We start from the raw sequence: 23,749 nt of genomic DNA, 5'->3' as shown, positions 1-23,749 counted from the left end.
TCAAAGTTGTATTCTTTCAGGGATGATTTCCTCGCCCAGAGCCTTTACTGACTGTTTCTTTCTTTTCTTCTTGATTTTTATTAATCCTCTTTCACCTTTTTTTTTATTGAATCCTAAAGGTAAAATGAAGAAAGTAAGATTAGATATTGTATGACTAACACATCCAAGATTATTAGAAATAAGAGACAAGTCTTGTTTTCAAGAAATATTCTTAAAAATAGACAAAAGAACATTGTCTTACCTAAAGTCTTCATATGCCTGACCAATGCCAAGTTGTCTTATTTCTGTTCTTGTACACTGTATTCTACTGTTCATCTTTCTCTCTCTAGCTCTGTCTCTCTTCTGATTTCCATTTTCACTTTTCTAAGACTTTCAACTATTACATTTTATCAGGCCAGTACTTACTACCAGAAGTTGCAAGAATGTTTCAGCCTGCATAATATTTACCTCTTATGATAGTCTGTGGTAGTATCACTTCCCATACCTTTCTTGCAGATCCTCAAACATGACTTTCTCGAGGTGAAATTATTTTCATTCCCACCACAACCACTGTAGCTAAATGGGCGACATCTTCCAGTTGAGTAGTTGTAGAAAAATCTTAACTCTTTGGCTCTACAAAGTCCTCTGTCCATAGGGGTCATGCACAAAGAAGGGATGGGGGGTGGTTCTAGAAATACCAAGAAAAACAAGGTTAGAGACAGCACTGCAGTTTACCAGTGTTCTGTTATGTTGATATTATAGATGAGGTTTGAAGCTCACAGAACTTGGAAATTTATTTGAAATTTATTGGCAAATTTAATTCTGCCCTCCTGAAAATCCAGGATACTTTACATAAGCATCTGTCTTTATATGATTACAAAAAAACACCGCAGCAAATGTTATTCTCTCTTTGAATTTCAAAAGCCAGCAAAAGCTTACCTAAAAGCAAGGTTTGTCTCCTATACATTTAGTGATAAAATTGCCACTTCTATGATAGGAGATACTACTGAAATTCAATTAGAAAAGTTTCAAGTGAAGTATTTGTAGAAAGTGAAGTGAAATAAATTAAACTTGGACAGCTTTAAAAATATGGTAAATATTTATGATAATTAATGGTGAATTTTCCTAATTACTGCTAGACATTCTGAAATCAAATAGAAGGTAAAAGTACCCAGCATTTCCAGTGTAAGATTCAATACCTTAATACCAGGTTTGTCGTATAAATACAGAAAGCTTGATCTAAGTAATAGAAGTTGGTCTATTGGAAAACATGGAGCAACTATCAAGAAATAGCTGGTAACTCGCAGAATAACAAAGGATTGAATGTGAAGAATAAGTGCACAAAGTGACTGAGATGCTGGTGCTTTAGTGCTGCTGTTAGGTTTTTACCATTCCAAGGAGTAGGATGATGGTTTGTTTCTTCAGTGTCGCTGCAAGTGAGAGTATGAGCACTGAAACACTGGAAGATGAACCTGAGGTATCCGAAGTACCTGGGCACTGGAACAAGTTCAAGAAGCAAATCCGTGCCAGAATTCCCAAACCAGGAGAAACTCCATCATCTATCACCCTGGAGTGACTCATACACAAAATCAGAACTGACAGAATTGCTGCACAGGACGCAAGAAACTGAACGGGAGCCATTATATCATCAGTTATGAGGGACCCAAAGGAGTGCCCTTTTCCTTCAAGAAGTAGCAGAATTGAGATAGCTTAGATCTGAATGTATAAATGGAAATGTGAAGCTAGCCAGATGGCCTTCTTGAAGTTACAAAGCCAGGTAGAAGTGGTTCGGAGGAAAAAACAAGTAAAAATTTTAGGGAATAATTTGGATTATAACAGAGCTGAAGACATCCTGTTGTCACAGAAGTGGGAAGCAGATGAGTTGCTGAAAGCAAGAAGTTATGAATTAACTTGGGCAATTCAAGAGGCTGACAAGAAAAAGAACATGCTACTTCTTACTTGTCTTACGCATATTACATCTGCTACAAAAGGTTCATCTGCCAAGTATAGTAGTTGAACTGGCATGGTGAAAAAAGTATGAAAAATTGAAGGGAAATAAATAGAATGGTGATTCATGGAAAGCTAAGACAGCAAAATGAAATTGATAATATATTTGAAGCTGTGTTAGCAACATCATACTATTCAAAAAGAATTCTGAAATGCAGAAACTGAGTCATGAGTTGTTTTTTCAAGATAGATTAAGATAGTTTCAGGTTATAAAATGAGCACTACTTAATCTCTTTTTTGTAACTGTGACATTATTACAAGAGTAAGGTTCACTCTGGATCCAGAGTAAGAGCCCACAATATGATACAATTTATATTAAATCTACTGTTTTATTTATAATGAAGATGGTAGTTAAATTAATTAATGCAATGCTTTTGGTACCACTCTAATTGAGAACTCTAATTCCATCTCTCTCTAGCTGGAGAGGATGTTAGCTTTCAAAACATATGTTCAGCAACATTAAAAAAAAATGCTTACCTATTTTAACCTGATAATTTCTGAACTTAAAAAGAACAAAGCAGAAAGGCTTGCCAGTGATGAAAGGGCCCAAACAGCATAGGTTTGTTAATTATGTAACAGAATTTAAATATATACTTTGTAATGTAAATTACTTATCTGGTAGGTAGAATTTTCCAGAAAGACTCCAGAGTCCCCTCATGAAGGAGTTCTCACAACGACTGTAAGCTTTAGGGGAGCCATAGAGCCAGTGATGTGGTTACTGGTGAATAAGGACTACCTATGTACATATAATGCAACTGGCAGAGCAGCATCCAAATACTATTCAGAATCCTTCTTGTACTCTTTCTAAAAATTATGTTGTTCTTTATCTAGATCGTTGCTAGATAAATGCCCCAGATACCAAACACTATTCCTGTTCATCTTCAAAATATCCGCATATTCTTTACACTCACAGAAGGAACCAGCCCATGAAGAAAACCTCTTAATTTTGCCATATAATAGGCATTTTTTTCAACAATCAGTATATTAAAATAAAAATGAAATTACTTACCATAATTTCCTGTCTGCCAAGGATCATAAAAATTATGAATTTATTTGAATATACTGATCACTAAAAGACCTGTTAACTTAAAGTTACTGTAAACATAAAATATGTACTGTGTCATGCCCAGCCCAACATATCTATTGGCCGGACAATCTATAAGCCTGTGAGCTAATATGTTAAAACAGTCACTGGGAGCATTAGATCCAGGTCAGTTTTCTCTGTTCAGCCCCAGCTTCTAATGCTGTACTTATGTATATGACGTTACAGTAAGTTTAGATATTATGCTTGTTCTTGAGTTTCTCTGTCAAACGTTTTGGTTTTACAACCTCATTTTTCTCAGTTGTTGAAATGTTTTATCTCCTGCTTTTTCTATGAAGGAAAAAAGAAAAAGAAAGAAGCAAATCTCACAACCCACAAAACTACACAGAGAGGAAGGGCTACACACTGAAAACAGTAAAAAAATATAGCAATACATGTCCCACTATCAGAATTATTTTCCCCTAATCTAGTCATTACAGGTCTATGAATTACAGGTATCAACTTTATTGAGAGCCTACTTGAGATAGAAATGTTGTTTTTAACTCTACCATTTTTGTCAATTTAGATTACATTTTAGAATTTTTTTTTTCACAATGCAAATAGCATTACTCATTACATTCCATAACCATTCCATGTTAACATCAAGTGGATCATATGAAGCTAAAAATTAATAAATGTCATTAAATGCTTTCTAACTTTTTTATACATGCAACTACATGGCCCATCCTATGGCCTTTGATGCAATTTCTACAGAAATCAACCAGACAGCAACAGGCCTTAAGACTCTGGCTTCACCCTTGTGTTCATGCTATTCTGTTCATCCAAAATATCTGATTTAAACAGGTTTTAAATATCCATTAGCAAGCTCATAAACTTGGGTTTGCGATATGTATTATTTGCCAAAAATATGCGACATAAGTCAGGTCATGAACAGGCATAGGAAAAAAGAATTTACAATTCATACAGGCAAAGGACAAATGAAAGCTTCCAAGCTGAGTTAGTCAAACATTTCCAGGTGGAAAGTTTTCTTCTGGAACATGCTGATACAATGAAATACAAAGTGTTCCTCAGAAACACGCCAATTCCATCAAAAACTTTTGAAGGAAATTAGACCTTGGAACCCATCTCAAGTGGAGCTTGGGAACTGAAACTGCCGCCACTAACTCTGCAGGAGCTTCTCAGATGGGTTTCAGGCTTTACAACAGCAAAATACAGTGTAGATCTTTCTGTTGTCTTATCTTTCTGTTACTTCTTTTTCTTGATGATGCAGATGTTTGGACTGATTTTGTTTTGGTGAGAGAATAAGACCCAAAACTGCAATATTTGATATTTTGTTTCTGAAAAAATAAGTATACTAATTATATGAAATATATGCAGTAGATAAAAAAGGCTATTGTTCTTACTTATAAAAAGACTATTGTATCTTACCCTTCACTGCTATCTAAACAATCTTTAAATGTGTATGGTTTAAGATTTAATTCTTATAATACAGCCTTTTCTTGAATCCCAGACACCCCCCTCTATGATGTGAACAGATGACATGATCATACTTTCAGAATCTCTGAAACGTGCATATTCACATATAGACTCATATTTATGAAAAATAATCCCAACCCTGCATTGCAACAATAATCATTGTCCCTCAGGCTTAGCTGGGGTTGTGTGACAATGAACTGTTAGTTTATCACAGTACAAAAGAAGTTTGAAATGATCTTGGTGAGCTGGGTGAGAAACAATGCTTATTGCATTCTCTTTCACTAGACACAGGTCTGTGACATTCACAAAGCTTAGATTTATTGCCAGATTTTTGATATATGCAGACTTCAGTATCTCATTTCTGGTTGCAGCAAAAAGAATATAAAAGAATCTTCAAGTATACAAGCTATTACAAAAATAATGAGTCATCTGCACTTGACAGTACTCTATAGGTATAAATTGGTGCAGATCCATTATAGCGAATAGAACTGTGTCAATTCATATCAGCAAAAGATATGGCCCTGACTTTGAGAAGTAATAACAGGAACAGCCTCTGTGTGCCATTCCATATTTGCCGAGTTGAAAATTGACTTTTGATCCTGCATCCCACTTAGATCTCACAAATCAAATGTGGAGTATAGCACTTCCTACCATAAATCGCTTCATATAATCTAAAAATGAAAGGTTTGACTCTTGGCTTCACTTTCTCTTAACTTTCCCAGAATAAAAGTTATTTTAGATCTTGCAGCAAAGTAAGACCAGAACAATCTTCACACTCTGCAGAAATCCATTGCTGTGAGATAGTGCTAGAAGTTTCATGTTTATATGCAGAAAAAAAAAGTTTGTTTTGTTTAGCCATAGAAGAGTTTCATTTTCTGAAGATCAAGAACTTTGTTGGAAATCTATTAATCTGGTATTACAGAGTTATACATACCACCAATAATATGTATTTTTTCTTGAAATCAAGATGAAATAGCATTTCAATTGTGAGGTAAGGTATTCTGTAAGAGACAACTCCTTGCAATTTTTTTTTTAATGGTGGTCATGTATTTAAAAAAAAGAAGACACATAGCCAGGCCAATATACATGCAAAGTAGATGTTACAGTGGCAGACCAGCTACTTTGCCTGGGCTTGAGAAGATGGGCATCAGCCACTCCATCGCAAACAGTCCATCCCGACCTCATATGTGCACAGACAGATTCTTGTCCCTCACTGCGGGCCATGGGGAGTCACAGTGCATGTTTGTGTGAGATGGCTCTATCTTGCAACTTCAGTTTACACGTCTACCTCTAATAATAGCAGGAATTGAAGCTATGTTCTTGTTGGTGTTTAACCTGGCAGGCAGCCAAATATCACGCAGCCGCTCACTCACTCCCCCCACCGGTGGGGCGGGGAGAGAATCGGAAGGGTGAGAGTGAGAAAAACTCATGGGTTGAGATAAAGACAGTTTAATAGAACAGAAAAGGGAAAATAATAATGATAATGATAGAATATACAAAATGAGTGATGCACAATGCAATTGCTCCCCACCCGCGCTGACCGATAACCAAGTAGCGATCGGTACACCCTGAATCACGCCTCCCAATCATAGACTAAGCACGAAGTCACAAGGTATGGAATACTCCATTGGCCAGCTGAGCTGGCTGGCCTGATTATGTTCCCTCCCATCTTGTGTACCTAGCTCAGTCAGTAGGCGTGGGAGCTGTCCTTGGACTAGGAGGGTACTTAGCAACAACTGAAAATATCAGTGTGCTATCAACATTCTCCTCATACTAAATCCAAAACACAGCACTAGGAAGAAATTTAACCCTATCCCAGCTGAAACCAGGACAGTTCTCCACATCTCTGTGGAGAAATTGGCTGTCAGTTTTGGGCCTACCTTTTCCTCCCCTGTTGTGGGATCGCACAAAGCACAAGATTTTAGTCCATCCCAGCAGCCTGAAAGGTACAGGCTGATAAACAGAACGGCAGCAGGTGGCTGCATGGAGCAGGCTACTGCAAGACAGACAGAGGTTATATAGTAGGGAAGAACCTGTGGGGTCTTCAGACTTTTCACTGAAACACACTGGTCCTTCCAAGGTCACGTTTCTTACCTGACTCATCCAGCCACACTGACTCTGCCCACTCTTGTTCCCTGACCTTTTCTTCCACCAAATTCTGAGTTTTGTCTTCCTCTTACCTTCACCTCTCCCTCCCAAAATCTGCTCTGCCAGAAAATTCACTACTGTTGACATAACCAAGAACCCTACAGTTTCCTCTGAGAAAAAATGGTGAATCGTGCCCCTTTGCTTGTATAGATTAGTTGTTTTGGGGATTCATATTATGAGTAAAAACCTCCAGGGAATGTGTATGCTATTATGTCCCTAGACTTATTACCAGGCCTTAAATCATTCAAATATTATTCAGCGAAATAAGTTGCCAAAAGCTTTACTGTTTTATATTCAGTCATTTTAATAACAGAGTGCATTGATGCTTTGTATGTGGAAAACAAACAATCCAACTATCACAGAAACTTACGTCAACCCAACAGTGCATGTGGATCACAGTGCAGGCAAAAAAACCCAGAATGTAACACACATTCAAGCTTTATTAGACATATCATTCTAACAAAAAGCACAGGAATGTTATCCTACATGCCCATTATCTTACAGATCATATTAAACACAAAAACCTTAATGAATTTGTAAGCCATCACTCAATCCCCAAAAGTACAAGTATGTGTAAATGCAAAAAACCCAACAGAAATACGTAGTAAGAACGCTCAGGCTTTTTCCAACTGTTTCTTGTTTCCTCTTGCATAACTGTGGATCATAAAAATGACATACCTCAAATTTAATCACCCTTTACAGTGTGAGCAAGTACCAGCAATCTATAGTGGACAGCCTCCAGCTGCAGAAACTGTTAAAACCTAGCCCTCTACAGTAAAGGTCCAGATTCTCATCTGCATGATAATACGTAGTGCAAAAATACCTTGAAGCAGACAGAAAATTAATTCACATTCACTTGATTATACTCAAAACAAGAACTGAGTTTAACATGACCTTAGTGAAAATAAAAATTTATTATGATAAATATATTGTGCCATATTCCAAAATCCAAATATGTCCTTTTTTAAAGGATAAAAGGAGCTTTAAATCAGCTGCCAATTAGATCCCCACAAAAATATTGGTTTTGACTAAAAGAACTCTGCATCACTGCTTTTGCTTTTGGTCTTTAAATTTCTGTATTTATTAGACCTTCAGGAAGCGCATACTTTCAGAAGACGACAAGATGTGGTCAGCCTTCCACTTTCTGATATTTATGGAAGATCTGTAAGTAGCAATATATTTCTTTGCTTTGACTGTCTCTGCTTATCAAAACATTTGTCATACATGGAAGCCCATTCTTTAGTCTCAGATATGTTGGAAAGTGGGTAGAAACGGAAAAGCAATCCAGAACGCATATAAAAGACCGAGAGCTAAGAACTGCAAAAGTGAATTCTTACCAAAAAAGATGGGAAACTTGTTGCGCTCCTCCCTTGGAGAACTACTGTTCAGTGTGTTGGACTTCTCATTTGGAGCAGTTGGCAACAAACTGACTAAAAGGAAAAAAAAAGGGGTGAAACCGTAAGTGACGGGTTATCTAGACACAGCAAAGCTCTAAAATAAGCTATGATTGGCACCCATTTGCCTTGCTCCATGTTTTAACACCACTAAAAGGCAGCATTTCTTTAAGTCCCAAAGGCATAGGACATTGATGTGCTGAGGCAATTTTGGGATGGATTTCTTTTTCTTCTTTGATTTTACTGATGTAAGATTTAAATCAAACATGGTTTGGTAAGGTTATTTGTATATTACTAGCAGACATTCTAACTTTTGCAATTGTAAGCCTCTTTCAAAATATATATTACTGACAACAAAAATGGCTATGAAGCTAGTTTTAATCTTACTGAATTCACTGTGTTTATGTATTTCAACTAACATACATACCTTCAAATAAACGGAAAAATGAGTGGACAAGCCAAGGAGTGTCTGCATTAAAAAAGGATAACTATAAACAGCAAAAGCAAATTCTTACCAAAAATCCCAGGAAACTGGTTGGGTTCTTCCTCTGGGGAACTAATATTCCCAGTGTTAGGATGTTCTTCAGCTGGAACAATTGGCAATAAATTTGCTAAAAGAAAAATGAAAGGAAAACAGTGAGGAAAAAACACAAAAAACAATTGGTATCAATGATTCAATATTACTAAAGTAAAAATTTTGATCTATTTAAACCATGGTAATGGCCTTTAATCCTCTCTTTCTTCTTGCATATTCATACAAATTTACATGGAGGTGTTATTTCAGATTAAAGTCAGGAAAAAAAAGCAGTCTGCAACTTCAAGTCCAAAAGGTGAAAGTGGAATCAGAGCCCAAGAAGAAATGCTTCAGCGAAGGTAGGGGAAAAGCACATGGCTCTCTCTATATACATATTTAAAAAATCTTTAAAAAAGAACCATAGTGGGTCTTGTCTTTTCTAAATGTGAATAAGCTCAAGTTCCCCTTGCCAAAATGACAGATTATGAAACAGTCCTGGAAAAGGGCCCATTAGGGAGAAGCAAGACAAAAGGGTCTGGAGGCTCTGGATGGGAAAATGTGTTCGTCCTATGAATAAAATGAAGTACTTTGTGAAGGGGAGAGGAGTTATGAAGGTTACTGTATTCTGCTATAGAACAATTCGTGGGAACTAGTAGGATGAAGAAGTGGATGAACGATCTGTGGTCAGTCTGAATGGCTGTTTTGTAGCCTAAGCTGCACAGCCAAATAATTCAGAAGTAAGGGACAGGTTTCCCATGATTCTTTGGTGTAAAGCTAGCAATGCACAATAAGGAAACAGTAAAACCAGAAATTCGTATATTGGCACCTCTTTTCATTACAAGACTTGGTTTGAAAAGAGATGTATGGGTTCAGATGTACGGGTTAAAAAATATATATTAACATTTATGATATTATAAAGCCAAGCAGCTGGCAGATTTTAGATTACAGAAAAAGACTTACGTGGCTGTAACCAGAATAGGTTCATTTCTTCATTCCCTGTCATTATAATCTCTATTACTGTAAACTCTCTGCCTTCTTCAATGTAGGTACCAATATTTTTACAATATATTTCAAACCAAATTTCCCCAAATTTCTGTCCTAGAAAGTGTGTTTATAAAATTTTTCCCCTAATGGCAAGTTTAGTGGAGAAACGTGATGCTCTAATGACGAGGTACGGCCAGGAAACAGTACTCATTGTGGACCAAATTCCCTCTTCGGTTGAAATTGATGTCACTTTAATTACTTCATCTCTTGGTAGTGCTTCTAACATTCTGTTACAAATTATAGATCACACACTATTTGTTTCAACTTAGATATATAGCAGATTTCTGAAAATTAATATAGTGGTCTTTCTTACACAGACAGGTTTAATATATATTTTGCAGAGGGTTGTAGAATTAATATATATACAGGCAACTAACTGTCATGAGAAAAGTAAAAAAGTAGGAGTCCTGTAATAGTCATTAAAGTTAATAGTACCTACCAGGTTTTTTAGTTTAAATTTTTCATTTTTATATTTTTATTTAAAAATATACATAATTAATGTTAATTTCAGATATAAATTATTGCCACCTCAGGGTACCCTAAGTTGCCTTTTTTTCCATGCAAGATACCTTCAAAACACAACATTGTTTATACAAAAATAAGAATAAGAATAATGAGGATAACTTACAGGTGCCTTGGCAGGTAGTCTGGCATTCTTCCAAATTCTTGAAGTTGTTCTGGTTTCCTAGGCACCCACCATACTTGAATACTTCACATATCTTTGTCTCTTTGTTATAGAAATACCTGGAAAAATAGCCTCGGCAGATTCCAGGGTCTTTTTCGTGAAAGCAGAAGTTGGGCTTTTCTACGAACAATGGTAAATGATGAACAGGGTGGGGGAAGAAAAAAAATCAACACACATTCCAAGACAACAGTAGAACTGGAGGAAGTTTGTAAAATAAACCTGTAACTTTGGACTAAAGACCAACTGTAAAATAACTGCTGCTTTATTGTACTGCTTTTGTTCTATATATAACACTGCAATATTATGCTGGAGCATTATTTCTATTGCTTTTTTTCCTCTTTTCAAGTAGCCAGTAAATTATATCTTTGAAAATGAAGACTAAAGATTCTTTTAAGTGTCCTCCTACATTGAAACTCTAAGAAGAAAATTAGTTTTTACTCTGAATTAAAACAAGCCTTGAATCTCAGATGGATCATTTGAATCTAAGTACACATTCTTGTCATTTATGCAGTCATTTTAGTCAATGTTAGTGTGAAATATACAGAAAGTAATGTTAAAATAGAAGGAAAAAGGAAATAGTTTTAAAATAAGAACAGAAAAAAAAAAATCTAACAATGCATCTTGTCTGGGACAGTCTACTGCTATAAAAGCATACAGGAAACTGGGAGACAGAGCAGCTATTCTATCATTTTTCAATCCCAGTTCCCAGTTTGCAATCAGTAACTACAATATCAGCCAAGAAAAAGTTAACAAATGAATACTGTGTAATTTGACTGAACATCAAGGCATGATATAATGGCTTCTGGCAGAAAAGAAAAACACATAGCCATACAATAATCCCCAAATGTCAATTTCTCACCATATTCAATTTTTTCCTCAAAATTATATTCTTAAAAGAAAATAATGGAAACAATAATGAAATATATGTGGAGGTATTCTCAAATTCTTGCTAGTAGGTACTTTGAAATATGGTTCTTGACTGAGCTGTCTTGCAGAGAAAAGTGTATTTAGCCATCATATAAGACAATCATATCAGATGTGACATATAAAGGCCTTCCTTACCTGTGAAACCTTAATAGCGTATTGAGACTAAAACAGTGTGCAGTCATTTAATAAAAATGACTATAGAACAATTACTTTGAAGTCCCTAACATTTCTGGAGTAGATTATGGAGTTGTAAAGAAGGTAATCCTATTACATCTATTTTAGCCAAGTATCTATTAAAAATCATTGCTAGAACAAGAATATTATTAAATTCAATTGATGCAAATAATATATTTATATAAAACATTATAATAGCTCATAATCAGTGTTTTTCCAAGAAATAATTGTCAATATCTTGTATTTCAACTGTCATAAAGCTTCACGAACAGCAAAATGTCATTTTCAGAGATCACATGTAAAATTAAACCATTAAAATGTTTTTGCATAAAGTAACAAAATCAACTTATTTTAAGCACTCCTGGATAGCTTAATTTTGATTTTTCACTACAAATTGCATTCTCTGCGAGTAAGTATATGTATTCTACAGTTCAGATATTTCACGTTTCTTACTATTCAAATGCAGCACCTATTGATGTTCACAGATTTACAAAACTAAGTTCACATAGACCAACAAATATGGAAGGGATGGCCAAGGCATACAATATGCTTTCAGCTGAGAACAGAAATGAGACAGTTATGTAGACAGGTAGCAGGCAAGAATCTACCAGAGTAGTTATCTATTCCATATACCACCTATTAGGAGCTCACAGACAATAGAAGCTACAGAAACAATTCTTGTGAATTGTTGCATAATATTGTGAAATAAGAGAAAAAGATTATTAGATATTAACTGAGAAAGGCAGGCAGATAATAATAAGGGTATGTAAAGTAGACTACAGGATTATGACTGATTCTTAAAAACAGCTGCTCTTCATTTAGAAAATCCTTATATTTAAATTCTTCTTGCAGAAAAAGGAAATTAAGTCCAAATAAGATGATCTCGTAGCTAACTTTTATAGCCACTTTTGAAGAGCGAGGTCATGAAGGCAATATAATCCTAACTATACAAACTACTATTATACTTCTAAATGCCATGTCTTTCTCCTGAGACTCAATATTCAAGACTACATTACTGGAAACAATAGTAAACATGTAATGATGATGATAGCCATGAGCTGAATTTAACAGGTTATGTTCTCTTTTGTCATTAAAAGCAGGGAACTATGGTTGGACCTTAAAGGTAGTGCCAAATGTCTGCAGCATCTGTGGAAAATGAACTTTAGTAAATTCCATAGCATAGAATCATGATTTTTTTTTTTTGCATTGAGAATGGAAAAGACAGTAGACAACAGGAAAAGAAAACCATCATCTCTGTATGAAAATATTCCAGAATAGCATTCTGCAAAGATAAATGATTTAATTAGTCTATTTCGAAATGTATGTGCAAATATTGGTATTTCTGTGAGGAGTTAAATGCACACCAATTCAAGAGGAAGCAAGTGGAAGGAGGGATAAGGGAAGGAGGGTAAGCAGAGAAAAAGGAGCTGACTTGTGAAGAAATTTACTCAAGTCTGTATTTGGGGAACTCTGGCTACGAGCATTGGGCCCCATCCAGATAAGTCTCTAATGTGGAAAGAGAGGGTAGGGTGGAATAAGTCTTCACAAGCCCTATTGTAAGTGTCAGACTTAAATATCCTTGTTAGGAACATAGGTTACCTCAATAGACCAACAGTGTTTCAGACAAGTGATTCTCAGTGCTCAAGCATTTGTTATTTAGGAAGTCTGGGTATCAGGCATTTAAATTTCTGTAAACAATCTGCCCCTTCAGGGGTGGGAAACAAGCCCCCTTGCTCAATGAGTAATTAGGGGATCTGCCTTAACTTCTGTTAGCTCCTACACAGGCAATGCTTGAAAAGTTCTCTTTCAGAGTGTTTTCCTATTTTTGCTAACAATGGAGGAAGCATTTAGATTATTCTCAAAACACACAATAAGAGTTCCACATGATGGCTAATTATAATGCTTGAATCTCTGCGGAGTCCTTCTTTTCTCTTTATCGAAGACAGAGAAAAAAAGTGTCATGATGTGTTTATTTTGTGGAGAAGAGATTGCAGCTACTATCTTCAGTGACCACAACTGTCCTCAAAGTCTTTGAGGAATATAGAAGAAGAAGATTGGGAATAAGAACTCACTTTAGTCTGACATTCTTGTTTTTATTAGGAGATAGCTTGGAACAATACATAAAGAATTTATCAAAAGAAGCTAAATCCCTTATTGTTGTATGAGAGTCTTAGATTAGCATATAAACATAATTACCGTTCTTAATTTTTGCTAACATCATCCTTCGAGGCAATTCTGCAATACAAATAAAAAGAAAAGTATTTAGCAAAAGCAGACATGTCAAGTCTCGCCTGTGATACCAGGGTGCTCAGCAGTGACTATGAGCACTAAGGAGGAAGAATACAGCATCTTTTCCCCTTCTTTCTTCTCTTTATTAGAGAAGTAGCACAAAAGCTTGTTGTGGAGGACTGAAGTATCATTTCCTTTGTATGAGAAGACCTGCTATATTGGAAACTTGAGGATATGAAAAGTACTGGAATCAAATTATGCCAATATTGAATTCAACAGAGAAATTCCTCTTCATGTTACTGGAACCAGATCCTGTATTATGTAACCTTGCTCCTCAAAAGAGGAGTAATTAGCAGACTGACTTAGCCCAACTGCTGTAGCTACTGATACTGCTAATAGCTTCAGAAATGATCTAGTTAGCAATAAAGACCTCTCTCATGCTATCTAATTCCCTTTGCTATGCTATGTAGTGTCTGAGTAAAGTGTTCATTATGCTGCTTATGATATTAAAGCCCATTCAGCCAAGTATCTCCAACTATCTTTAGGGTAGTATAGATGACAAACTTGTTTGCACTGTTCTTTTAGTGCAAAGATGGCATCAGCAGTGATGAAGTTGCTATTGTCATTTTTAATGGAGGAGCCTGGGTTTTATTGTACTTGCTCAAGAAGCTGGATATCTGAATTCAACCCCTTTTCACCGATCGAAAACAAACCTTCTTCCCCTTCTAGGAGACTGCTTAATCATAAAACTACAAAGGAGTCCAAGGGGAGACTGGCTCAACCAATGTATTAATAAAGGCTGAAAATTTTTCGGTAGCTGAGAGAGAGAAAACTGGCCAAGGATCGCTTATATATCTTCTATTACAGAGATATTTTGCAAGGCACATGAAATAGTAGCTTCTGGACTTCTAGGTGCGTTGCTTCGTAATTCTTGTTTTGTACTTGTGTTTTTCTTAATGGCATTATAAAATGCTAGTTTCTCTAAAACTCCTTTACCTACTGACCTCTTGCATCTGAAAGAAGGGATAGAGTGGTACAGCTAATGCTTTGCTTGAAGTTGTCTGCTGGAAAGCAAATGCAATTTTATTTTGCATTTTTTTTTTGCTCTGCCAGGCAATCAAGCATACTATAATGAAGCAATACATTTGCCTGACCCTGGCCATTTACTTAGCTACCACAGCCCCCCCTTAAGAAGATACCAATTTCCTATAGTACATGCCAAGAGTAGCAGTTCAAGTAGCAGAAGCATATCACAACTGCTTTCTACTGCTGATGGCTTTTCCTGCTTCAATGCATACATGTCTTCCAGAGACCTGCTCATAAAGCCTCAGCGTAACCCATGGTCTAGCCTTCTTTGAAACATGAAATGAAGGGGAATTCAAAGGGAAGTATAGATTTTAATCTGAATTTAAATCACATGCATTAGTCTCTCATGCCATTTTTCCCAGAAGGCCTCTAAGTCATACACATAAAGACATCACTGCAGCCTCTCTGTGACTTCAAGTGTGAGATACGGTTGCTCTGCCCAACTGGTGAGGGTGGGGGATACAGGAGTGCTGGGCCCTATCTCAGCTTGGAGCTACCTACTAGCAAGACCTCAGACTGAAAACAACTCCTGCTGGAAAGCAGAGTTGCTGCTGTGGCCTTCCTTGTTATGGAAGCAGTAATAGAAGATACTTGAGCCATCTGTATCCTCACCTTTTCTGTAATTTGTAATTTTAATAAGGTGTTCCCCTCCCCCCCGCCGCCATCTATAACAATCTCTTCACAGTCCAAAATTGAAAGGAATATTAGCAGTTTATTCTCCACTTATATTCCAGAGCAAGTGTTTCTAAACATCCTTTATATAGTGATATACCTTCTGTGGCTCCTATTTTAAGAGGTGCTACTGATGACTAATAAGCTTTTAGCATTAGCTGTACTGCCCTTGTGTGCCGTAATCCTACCACATTTTTTCCTTTTTCTTCTGGAAACATGGCCTGTGTTATATTTTCAAAGTAAATCTATCGGGTAGAAATTCTATCATGATACATTTTCCTTCCATCTCTGGGACAATGCAGCTGGCACCCTTAAAAAAATATTATTTAAAGACACGACATGCACTTTAGAGTGACATATCATTTGTTCGAACATCTTTCCAGTGCTTCCTATTAGTAGGAGGCTGTGCCTTCGGCATTTAAACCCATGACCTAAACCAGGACACTCACATCAGGCCACTTCACTAATTTCACTCAGCTGTCCCCTTCAGGCCAAAATCAGCAATCATACTTTGGCATACGATCTCTATTCTTCTGGCACAGAATAGGAAGAATTTATTGTGAGTTCAACAGGCCTAGAATGTTTTAATCTTACTACCATGTCAACAGTGTCTTTTTGCTTCTGGTTTCAGTCAAAAAGCCAAATCCACAGCTGAGTTAATTTCTTCTTTTTAAACAAACTGTATTTCTGGGTAGATCTGCTGTGTAAATAATAGACATTAGAATTGCTGTCATGTCCAGAACCTTTTATCAGTAGGTATTTTCCCATGTTAGAGGCTTAAGTAGCCTAAGATATATACTCACTGCCTTGAAAATTAGGACCTTTGTGCTAGTGATGACATTAGTGATTCTACTCATATCCAGTAAACAGCGGAGGCAAACTCCTCTTAAAAGTAATATTTTCTTCCCCAAAGTGGTGAGTATTGGGCACAAGAAACAAAAAATGCAGCTGATTTCTAGGAGACTTGAGTCAGAACTAGGCATCTTGAATCTGAACACTGTCTTAGAGAGTCCTGGAGTGGCCAGCCTGTTATTGGGCTCTCTGAACTCTCTTGTACGGACTTCAGTCAGTTCTGGGAATTACTCATTTCTATCTTTGATGGCTTATTAATTTAAAAAATTTAAAAAGTTGTTCTGATTTAAGGAGCCTGGAAATTCACTCATGTTGGCTCATTTATTCTTGTATTTGTGCTTAATATTGGAAAATCAAACACTTTGACTATTCACATTATTTCTTTTGAATTTGTATATATCTTGCATAACTTCCCTTTAGCTTATTTTTAACAATCTTGACCTTCACATTCTTCACAGTGATAACTGTCTGAGTATCTCTTAAATTTTTCTTTATTTTTAAGCATTTTCCTTCACTCATACTGTCTTTTCAGTCTGATTTCTACAGTTACTAAATAGTGATCTTCCTGCAGTAATAAATACTGAAAACATTAATTAAGATGAATATAATCATATACTGCAAGACTGCACAGAGCGAGCCAGATTTAACAAATAGAACCTACTGAATTATATATTTTTTTACTGAATTGTGTTGGCAAAAGTGGGTTAACTTACTAGTTTACTTTGTTTTATGGCTGATGGTTGACAGCATACTGTGTGTGCCACCAAACCATTTTATCTGCTGTTATTCATTCAGAGAATACAGAAATAATGAGCCTTTATTGCTCCAGTTCCTCATAGCAGATTCAACACTTGCAGATTCTTGTATCACTATTATGCATACACCAAATACTGTACTTGGGCTGAGTACCAAGATGTAGACACTAAGCCAATTCTCATTTTAAATAACTTCCAGTTTTATTCTATGGAGTTATGCCAATTATATGCATGTACAGGATTTGGTCCAGAAGATCTGCTCCAGATATTGATCCAACATATATGTCAGAATCAAAATAACACTATTAGTCAAAATAGCAATATTAGATTGAAGAAATAATTTTATAGAACTTCACTCATGGCACCTGATCATGACTTTTGGACGCTTTTCATTCCAAATTCTGTATCTATCAACCCTGCCTTTCTCAGTTTAGCCCTCTATTTTAGCCTTTAAACTAGAATTTAGGACAAACACTCCAAATTACCACAAAGTCACATGTTTTGGATGAGATACTGGCAGCTGCAGTCCTGCAAACAATCCTGCTCCAAGCATGGTAAAAATGCTATGGGTCCAGCTGAAACCCAAAACCAGGTACCAGTTGTAAAGTACCAAAAGCCAGTCTGGTGACAGAAAAAGAAGAGCTATCTTCACATCCTAGATCCCAGGTCTTTCTGACACTGAGTGCTAATCAAGAAAAATAACTTTCCATTTTTTATCTTGAAGGATTGTATTCGTTAAACTTTGTGGAGCCGTAACTAGAAACAGATTAATCACAATTTTCTAAACAAAACACTGTAGAAGTAAAGAAAATACCTTTTAAGGAAGGTTGGTCTCTTAGAATGACATTGCCAACATTCATTTTTTAAACTTATATGTATGTATTAAGTCTGGAGTTCAGCTGCAAGTTTCATTAATTTCTGTGCTGAAAATTTAATAAATATGTAAAGAAACTTTTAAGCTGGTTGTCCATAGAAAAAAAAAATCGGTTAAATCCATGATACGAACTTATGACTCATGGAAGCCATATGACAAAGGAAGAATTTTAAGTCTAGAAAGGCCATTTGTCAGATAAACAGACAATTACTATGCAAAATACTAATGCCACAATTTGAATAATTTTTAACTCCTTAAAATCATATTAATTTGCCTTGAATGCTCATGAAAATATCATCATTCAATTCTGACAGAGATACATCTTCCTGGATAACCATACAGAATAAGTAATATTAAGTAATACTCAGAAATCTGCCCAGGCTGGGTTAAGTAGAGGAAGGACATCAGCCTCTTTAGTCATAAACCTTTATGGGGGTGAGGATTAGCAAATGCTAAACGTAAGTCTTTTACACCCAGTTTGGTGAGTGGCAACCTTCAGTCCACATTGGAAGCAAGACCAATTCCTGCCTTTTAAGCCTCAAGCACTACATTCCTACCTTCTCTACTAACAAGCACTAAAACTGGTTGGAGAAAATGACCCAGATATAGAGATATCAGAATTATCACTTAGGCCTTGATACAAGAAATCTGAAAGTACTACTGATTATAACCTGTGCTATAACCAGCACAAGGCTATTTGCTCTCATTAAATATTGTAGGGTTCAGTTCCTGAACAGCTAAAACTTTTGATAGGACAATTTGTAGAAATGTAAGAACAAAATATCAGAGGTAGAAAAGGAGCAAAATGTCATTTTTGTGTTAGTTTTGTATACTGGTTAAGCACAGCCCTGATCTTCTATTCCTCTGTAATGAATTTCTCCCTTGTTTGATTTTCTGCCAAGAACTGTCATCTGCTCCTATCCAGTAGTTTCTTACGAAGATTTAAAAACATATTACTTGAATTCTATCTTACTTTTGTATCTATTTTTTTTACTCAGGTATGAAGAATCCAAGACACAAATAGTATAGTCTAGAGAAAGAATAGTATTGTAAACAGCTTTTATCCTAACTGATTTCTAAAGAAACAAATATAGGTACATGAGCACCAAAATAGTAATCCATATTTCTAGTACTATCTGAGACTTCAACATGAAAAGAAACTGAATCACTGATGTAAATGTTCGTTCCCTTCTCAGCCAGTTGAGTAAGAGTTGGCTTAAGAACCGATTCAGATCCAAGTAGGACAGAGTTTCATTGACTTTATGTGTGCTTTCATTTAGGGCAAGATGTTTATATTCAGGAAGATGCTTTTCTCTATGTCACCTCTTTTTTGACTTGAAATGCTAGATTATGTTATTTTGTAACTAAGAAATTATGATTTCCATATCATTTTTCCTTGATGGGATGTCATTTCAAGATATACCTTATTTTAACATCATTAGCACTATGTTTACCCATATATGACTCCTGAAAACAGAGCGAGACTGTGACTGATTCTCGCCACTTCCTCCCTGGAGCGCATCCAGTCTCTGAGGCTCATTAGTGGATCTTGCCAGAAGCTATCAAAAGATAAGTTTCAGATTAATCCTTAGAGTAAAATGCACTGAAAAACTGCCATTCACTTAAGGAATGGAGTGATCTGATCTTCTTCACTTTGACAAGTTTTTAGTGAAGTTTTGTAGTGTTTTTTCCATCCTGATAGTTTTATAAGCATGCAATTGTTTGAAAGCAAAGCATAACTGATTAGAAAAATGACTGAAATCTCCTTTCATTCTAAAATTTAAGGTTCATATTTGTGGGTTTTGTTTTTTTTTTTTTCTTTTGAATGGATTGTCTATAGTGCCAGGCACAATAACAGAAATGCATGGTGGCGCATATGGGTAGCTGAAAAGTAGTATAAGGAAACACAGAACCTGCAAAACCTTTTTAGTAATTTTTCCTCTCATTTTAAATGCCTGTAACTATTTGAAAAACTTGATCAACCTTGTGGAAGTTTAAATAGGTATTAAGGCTATATAATATAGTATCAACACTACATAGCTCATACAGACAGAAGAGATTATACCTACTAGTCAAGTAAATGCCAGACACCCTGAGCTGTACTCCCTGCTCCAATTGTAACACAGTCTATGGACTTCACTTATTTTTCTATTACCTTACCACCTTTCTTTTTCTGTCAGTAAAAGTGTTATGGTTTAATCCTAGTCAGCAACTAAACACCACACAGCCACTTGCTTACTCCCCCCACCTCAGGTGGGATGGGGGAGAGAATCGGGAGGGTAAAAGTGAGAAAACTCATGGTTGACATAAAGACAGTTTAATAATTGAAATAAAATAAAGAAAATAGTAGTAGTAGTAATAATAATAATAATAGAATATACAAAGCAAGTGATGCACAATGCAATTGCTCACCACCTGCCGACCAATGTCGAGCCAGTCCCTGAGCAGCGATCGCTGCTCCCCAGTCCCCTCCCCCAGTTTATATACTGAGCATGATATCATATGGTATGGAATACCCTGTTGGTCAGTTGGGTTAGCTGTCCTGGCTATGCTCTCTCCCAGCTTCTTGTGCACCTGGCAGAGCATGGGAAGCTGAAAAGTCCTTGACCAGTGTAAGCACTACTTAGCAACAACTAAACCATCAGTGTGTTATCAACATTCTTATCACACCAAATCCAAAACACAGCACTATACCAGCTACTAGGAAGAAAATTAACTCTATCCCAGCTGAAACCAGGACAAAAAGGGAAGTTAATAGCTTGCTTACAGTACCTGGCTTGTTGGTATGATCAGTTAATGTTTGCAGATTCTGAGGATTAGAAGCATTATAACTAACAAACATTATTAAAATATTATTTAGGGTAATGTCCACATCAGCCCCAGTCATTACTCTGACACTGGGATGAGAGACAGATACTTACTTTGATGTCTAGAATAAATTTAGTGACACAATTCATAGTAATTTTATCAGGAAATACAGATGTGTTTTGAAACAGACAATGTAGCAGATTTAAGACCTGATCTAAATACTACATAGATGTGAATCCTGGAAGGGATGGGAGATGGCTAACAGAGCCATTTACATTTATTACAGGCAAAGCACCATGCTATAAATCAGCTTGTCTTTATATGTATAGTCTGTTTGGGTCAGAAAACCCAAAAAGGAGCTTCTGAAATAAATTTTCTAATCTGAAATGTCTCGAAGTATTTTTTGTAACATATATAAACTTGCTGTGCTTGGAAGTGACCTATGCTAATCCTAGAAGGTACAAATTTATATCCTGCAAACCAACTCAATGCCTATAGTATATCAGCAGATTTCCAGTTTTATGGAAATGCCCAGGGCTAGAATAAATTATGAAAACAGGGCAAACAAAGTGATACCTACTGAGATCTGCACAGCAGTAGGGTGCTACCAGAGTACATCTCTAATAGGCAGGAGAGATTAACAATTTTCATCTAATTGTGTTGCCCATCCTCACAATAACCTGTAAACTGTTCTCTACTGCAGGATTGCCCAGCATCGCTGTCTTGAGTTCATTAACACTTAATGACATATTTTGCTGCTGGGCAAGGCCTATGTGACTGAAAAGTGCCTTCTATTGAGAACAAATCCTTCTAGCTTACCTCAAAAAACCCCCACATAGTTGTATACTATCTGAGGGTTATCACACACCTTTGAGGAGCTCTTTATTCTGGAATTTTCTTTCTATTTATATTGCCCCCCCCTCAGTACCTCCCCCACTATCACTTCCTGTTTACACAGCCAGACACATTCCATCTAATTCCCATGAAAGCAACATCCATATTAAGTATCCAGAGGAAAATCTCAATAAGACTTGAATTCCTTCAGTCTCTAAAAATATGAACTTGTCAAATTTCTAGCTCCACTGGCATAACTTCGAATTTTAAGAATCTTCTAACTTCCTGTGAGGAACAGGAGTTGGTTACTTTCACAAGGCTGAAAGCCTTAGTTAATTACAAGGATCATTTTTAATAGCAAAAACAGCATTCACAAGGTACTTTCTGCATATTCTGCTGTGTATCATATTTTGGATCTCATTTTCCTCTTTTTAATGATTAACTGATGAGGTTTCAATAAACCTGTTCTTTTATGACAAATAGGTATAACTGACATTTTTAATGAGAATTATTTACTACTGTAGTTCTAATTATGTTGAATCATAGCAGATGTCCAAGATTTTGGAGAGCTTCTATCAGCTTCTCATGTGAAGGAGAAACTTGGGATCAAAAATTTCAGATACTCTGAAAGCAATAAAGACAATCTACACTGCCCACCGGCTTAGCCCAGCCTCAAAATGAATTTCACTTTAAGAACTCATTCAAAACAGGGCTCTAGGTAGAAAATAAGCTTTCTTGCATCAGTCTCTCTATTCCACAGGTCCACTAAAAAATGTCACACTTATCTTTCCAAATCCTGAATGTTTGCTTGCACAATGTAAAATAATTCAGATAACTACAACATAGTGTAATACTTGGGAACATAATTAGAGGTATCACATTACTGTATTTATAGGAACTGGAGAGGGCCTCTACTTCTAAAATTCATATGGTTTGTGGATGAGAAGTAACAGATGCAAATGAAGAACTGATAGGAAGATAAGAGAATGGGTACTGGCCTGTTACCACACACTTCTTCTGACATTCTTCCAGTGTTAGAAAGTTGTTCTCATTGCCATGGCATCCACCATATTCAAATATTTCACACTCACGGCTTCGAATATTGAAGTAATAGCGCATGTGGATTGCTTTGCATGGACCTTCATCTGCTTTCATGGCACAGACTGAATGCCCTAGTTTCAGTGGTGGCAAAGCAGCACCTGTAATACAGAGGAGAAGCAGAATAACTGTTATTAAGTTAGTTTGCTTCACTGCACAGCATAACTTCAAAATGAGATTGCTTGCGTCTTCTGCTAGAGAGGCACTGCATAACATCTGGCTGTAAAGCTCTGAACACACTAAACGTAGATGTTAAAAGAAAATAATCATCTGCATTGGAACACAAATTACATTCAATCAAACCAAATGTGTGTTTTCAATTTTCAACCAAAACAGCTCATATTATAAATTTTAACTCCTCATCATAAATCTCTAAATAGCTATGGGTAGTGGCTTGTTCACAGGACCTAGTGAGCAATCCTGAACAACAAATACACTGAGAAAATCCTAGTAGCTCCCAAAGACACAATGACTACCCCTGCACAAAAAAAGGCTGAAAGAGGGTTCCTTGTGCTCTCTTCCATGCACTTCTAATAGTGAACATAGCTCATAAAGACATCTCATAGCAAACAGCGTGGGATGAACTAAGCATGACTGCCCTGCAGAGGGCACCATTCCCTATCAGATTACACTTTACTGGTACATAAATCCATCCGGTACAAGTGAAAGGTCATCATACTGTCTTATTTTCTTTGGTCTCACTGTTCTTGCATTAGAGCTTTCAAGAGCTAAGTAGTACACAGCCGGAAAGTTAGGGTGAAAAAAACTCTCTTTTCAAATCATGTCATTTCTATGTCTTTCAATACACATTATTAGGTCAGGGAATGTTGTGTACAAATTGTCATACATATTGTGAAGAAGAACACTAGAAAAGTTTTACACTGTCAATGTCTATAAGGAAATTCTGACTGACGATCCAGTTTGTGATACTGTTCCCTTATCAATATATGGTTTAATATCTTTTCCTGTTTTGGTTTTCCAAGGAACTATTTTACCCTAGAGGATTTTGAAAGCTTTACAGAGCTTGTGTGCTTGCAATAGCAGCCAGAAGAACAGACCTGAAATTTTTCATTCATTCTCCCAGAGCTAATCAGAACATTGATGACTCTTAACATGTATATGCAAAAATATCTATCAGTGCTCTTTGCAGT

General features: G+C 36.3%; 1 protein-coding gene across 1 annotated transcript; it reads right to left on the bottom strand.

The window, feature by feature from the left end:
- On the bottom strand, positions 1–22,699 carry LOC104077050 (tissue factor pathway inhibitor-like; the record flags this gene model as incomplete). The annotated part of the gene is made up of 7 exons (XM_009578137.1): positions 1–113; positions 485–667; positions 7,990–8,082; positions 8,562–8,657; positions 10,233–10,409; positions 13,587–13,625; positions 22,499–22,699. Coding segments are annotated over 7 exons (902 nt in total), but the record flags the coding sequence as incomplete, so codon positions are not given.
- Between the last annotated feature and the right edge of the window lie 1,050 nt (positions 22,700–23,749).

Source organism: Fulmarus glacialis, unplaced genomic scaffold, assembly GCF_000690835.1.
Source record: "Fulmarus glacialis isolate BGI_N327 unplaced genomic scaffold, ASM69083v1 scaffold46275, whole genome shotgun sequence".
NCBI lineage: Eukaryota > Metazoa > Chordata > Aves > Procellariiformes > Procellariidae > Fulmarus > Fulmarus glacialis.
The sequence above is the reverse complement of the archived record's forward strand: the minus strand, read 5'-3'. Positions and strand labels throughout refer to the sequence as shown.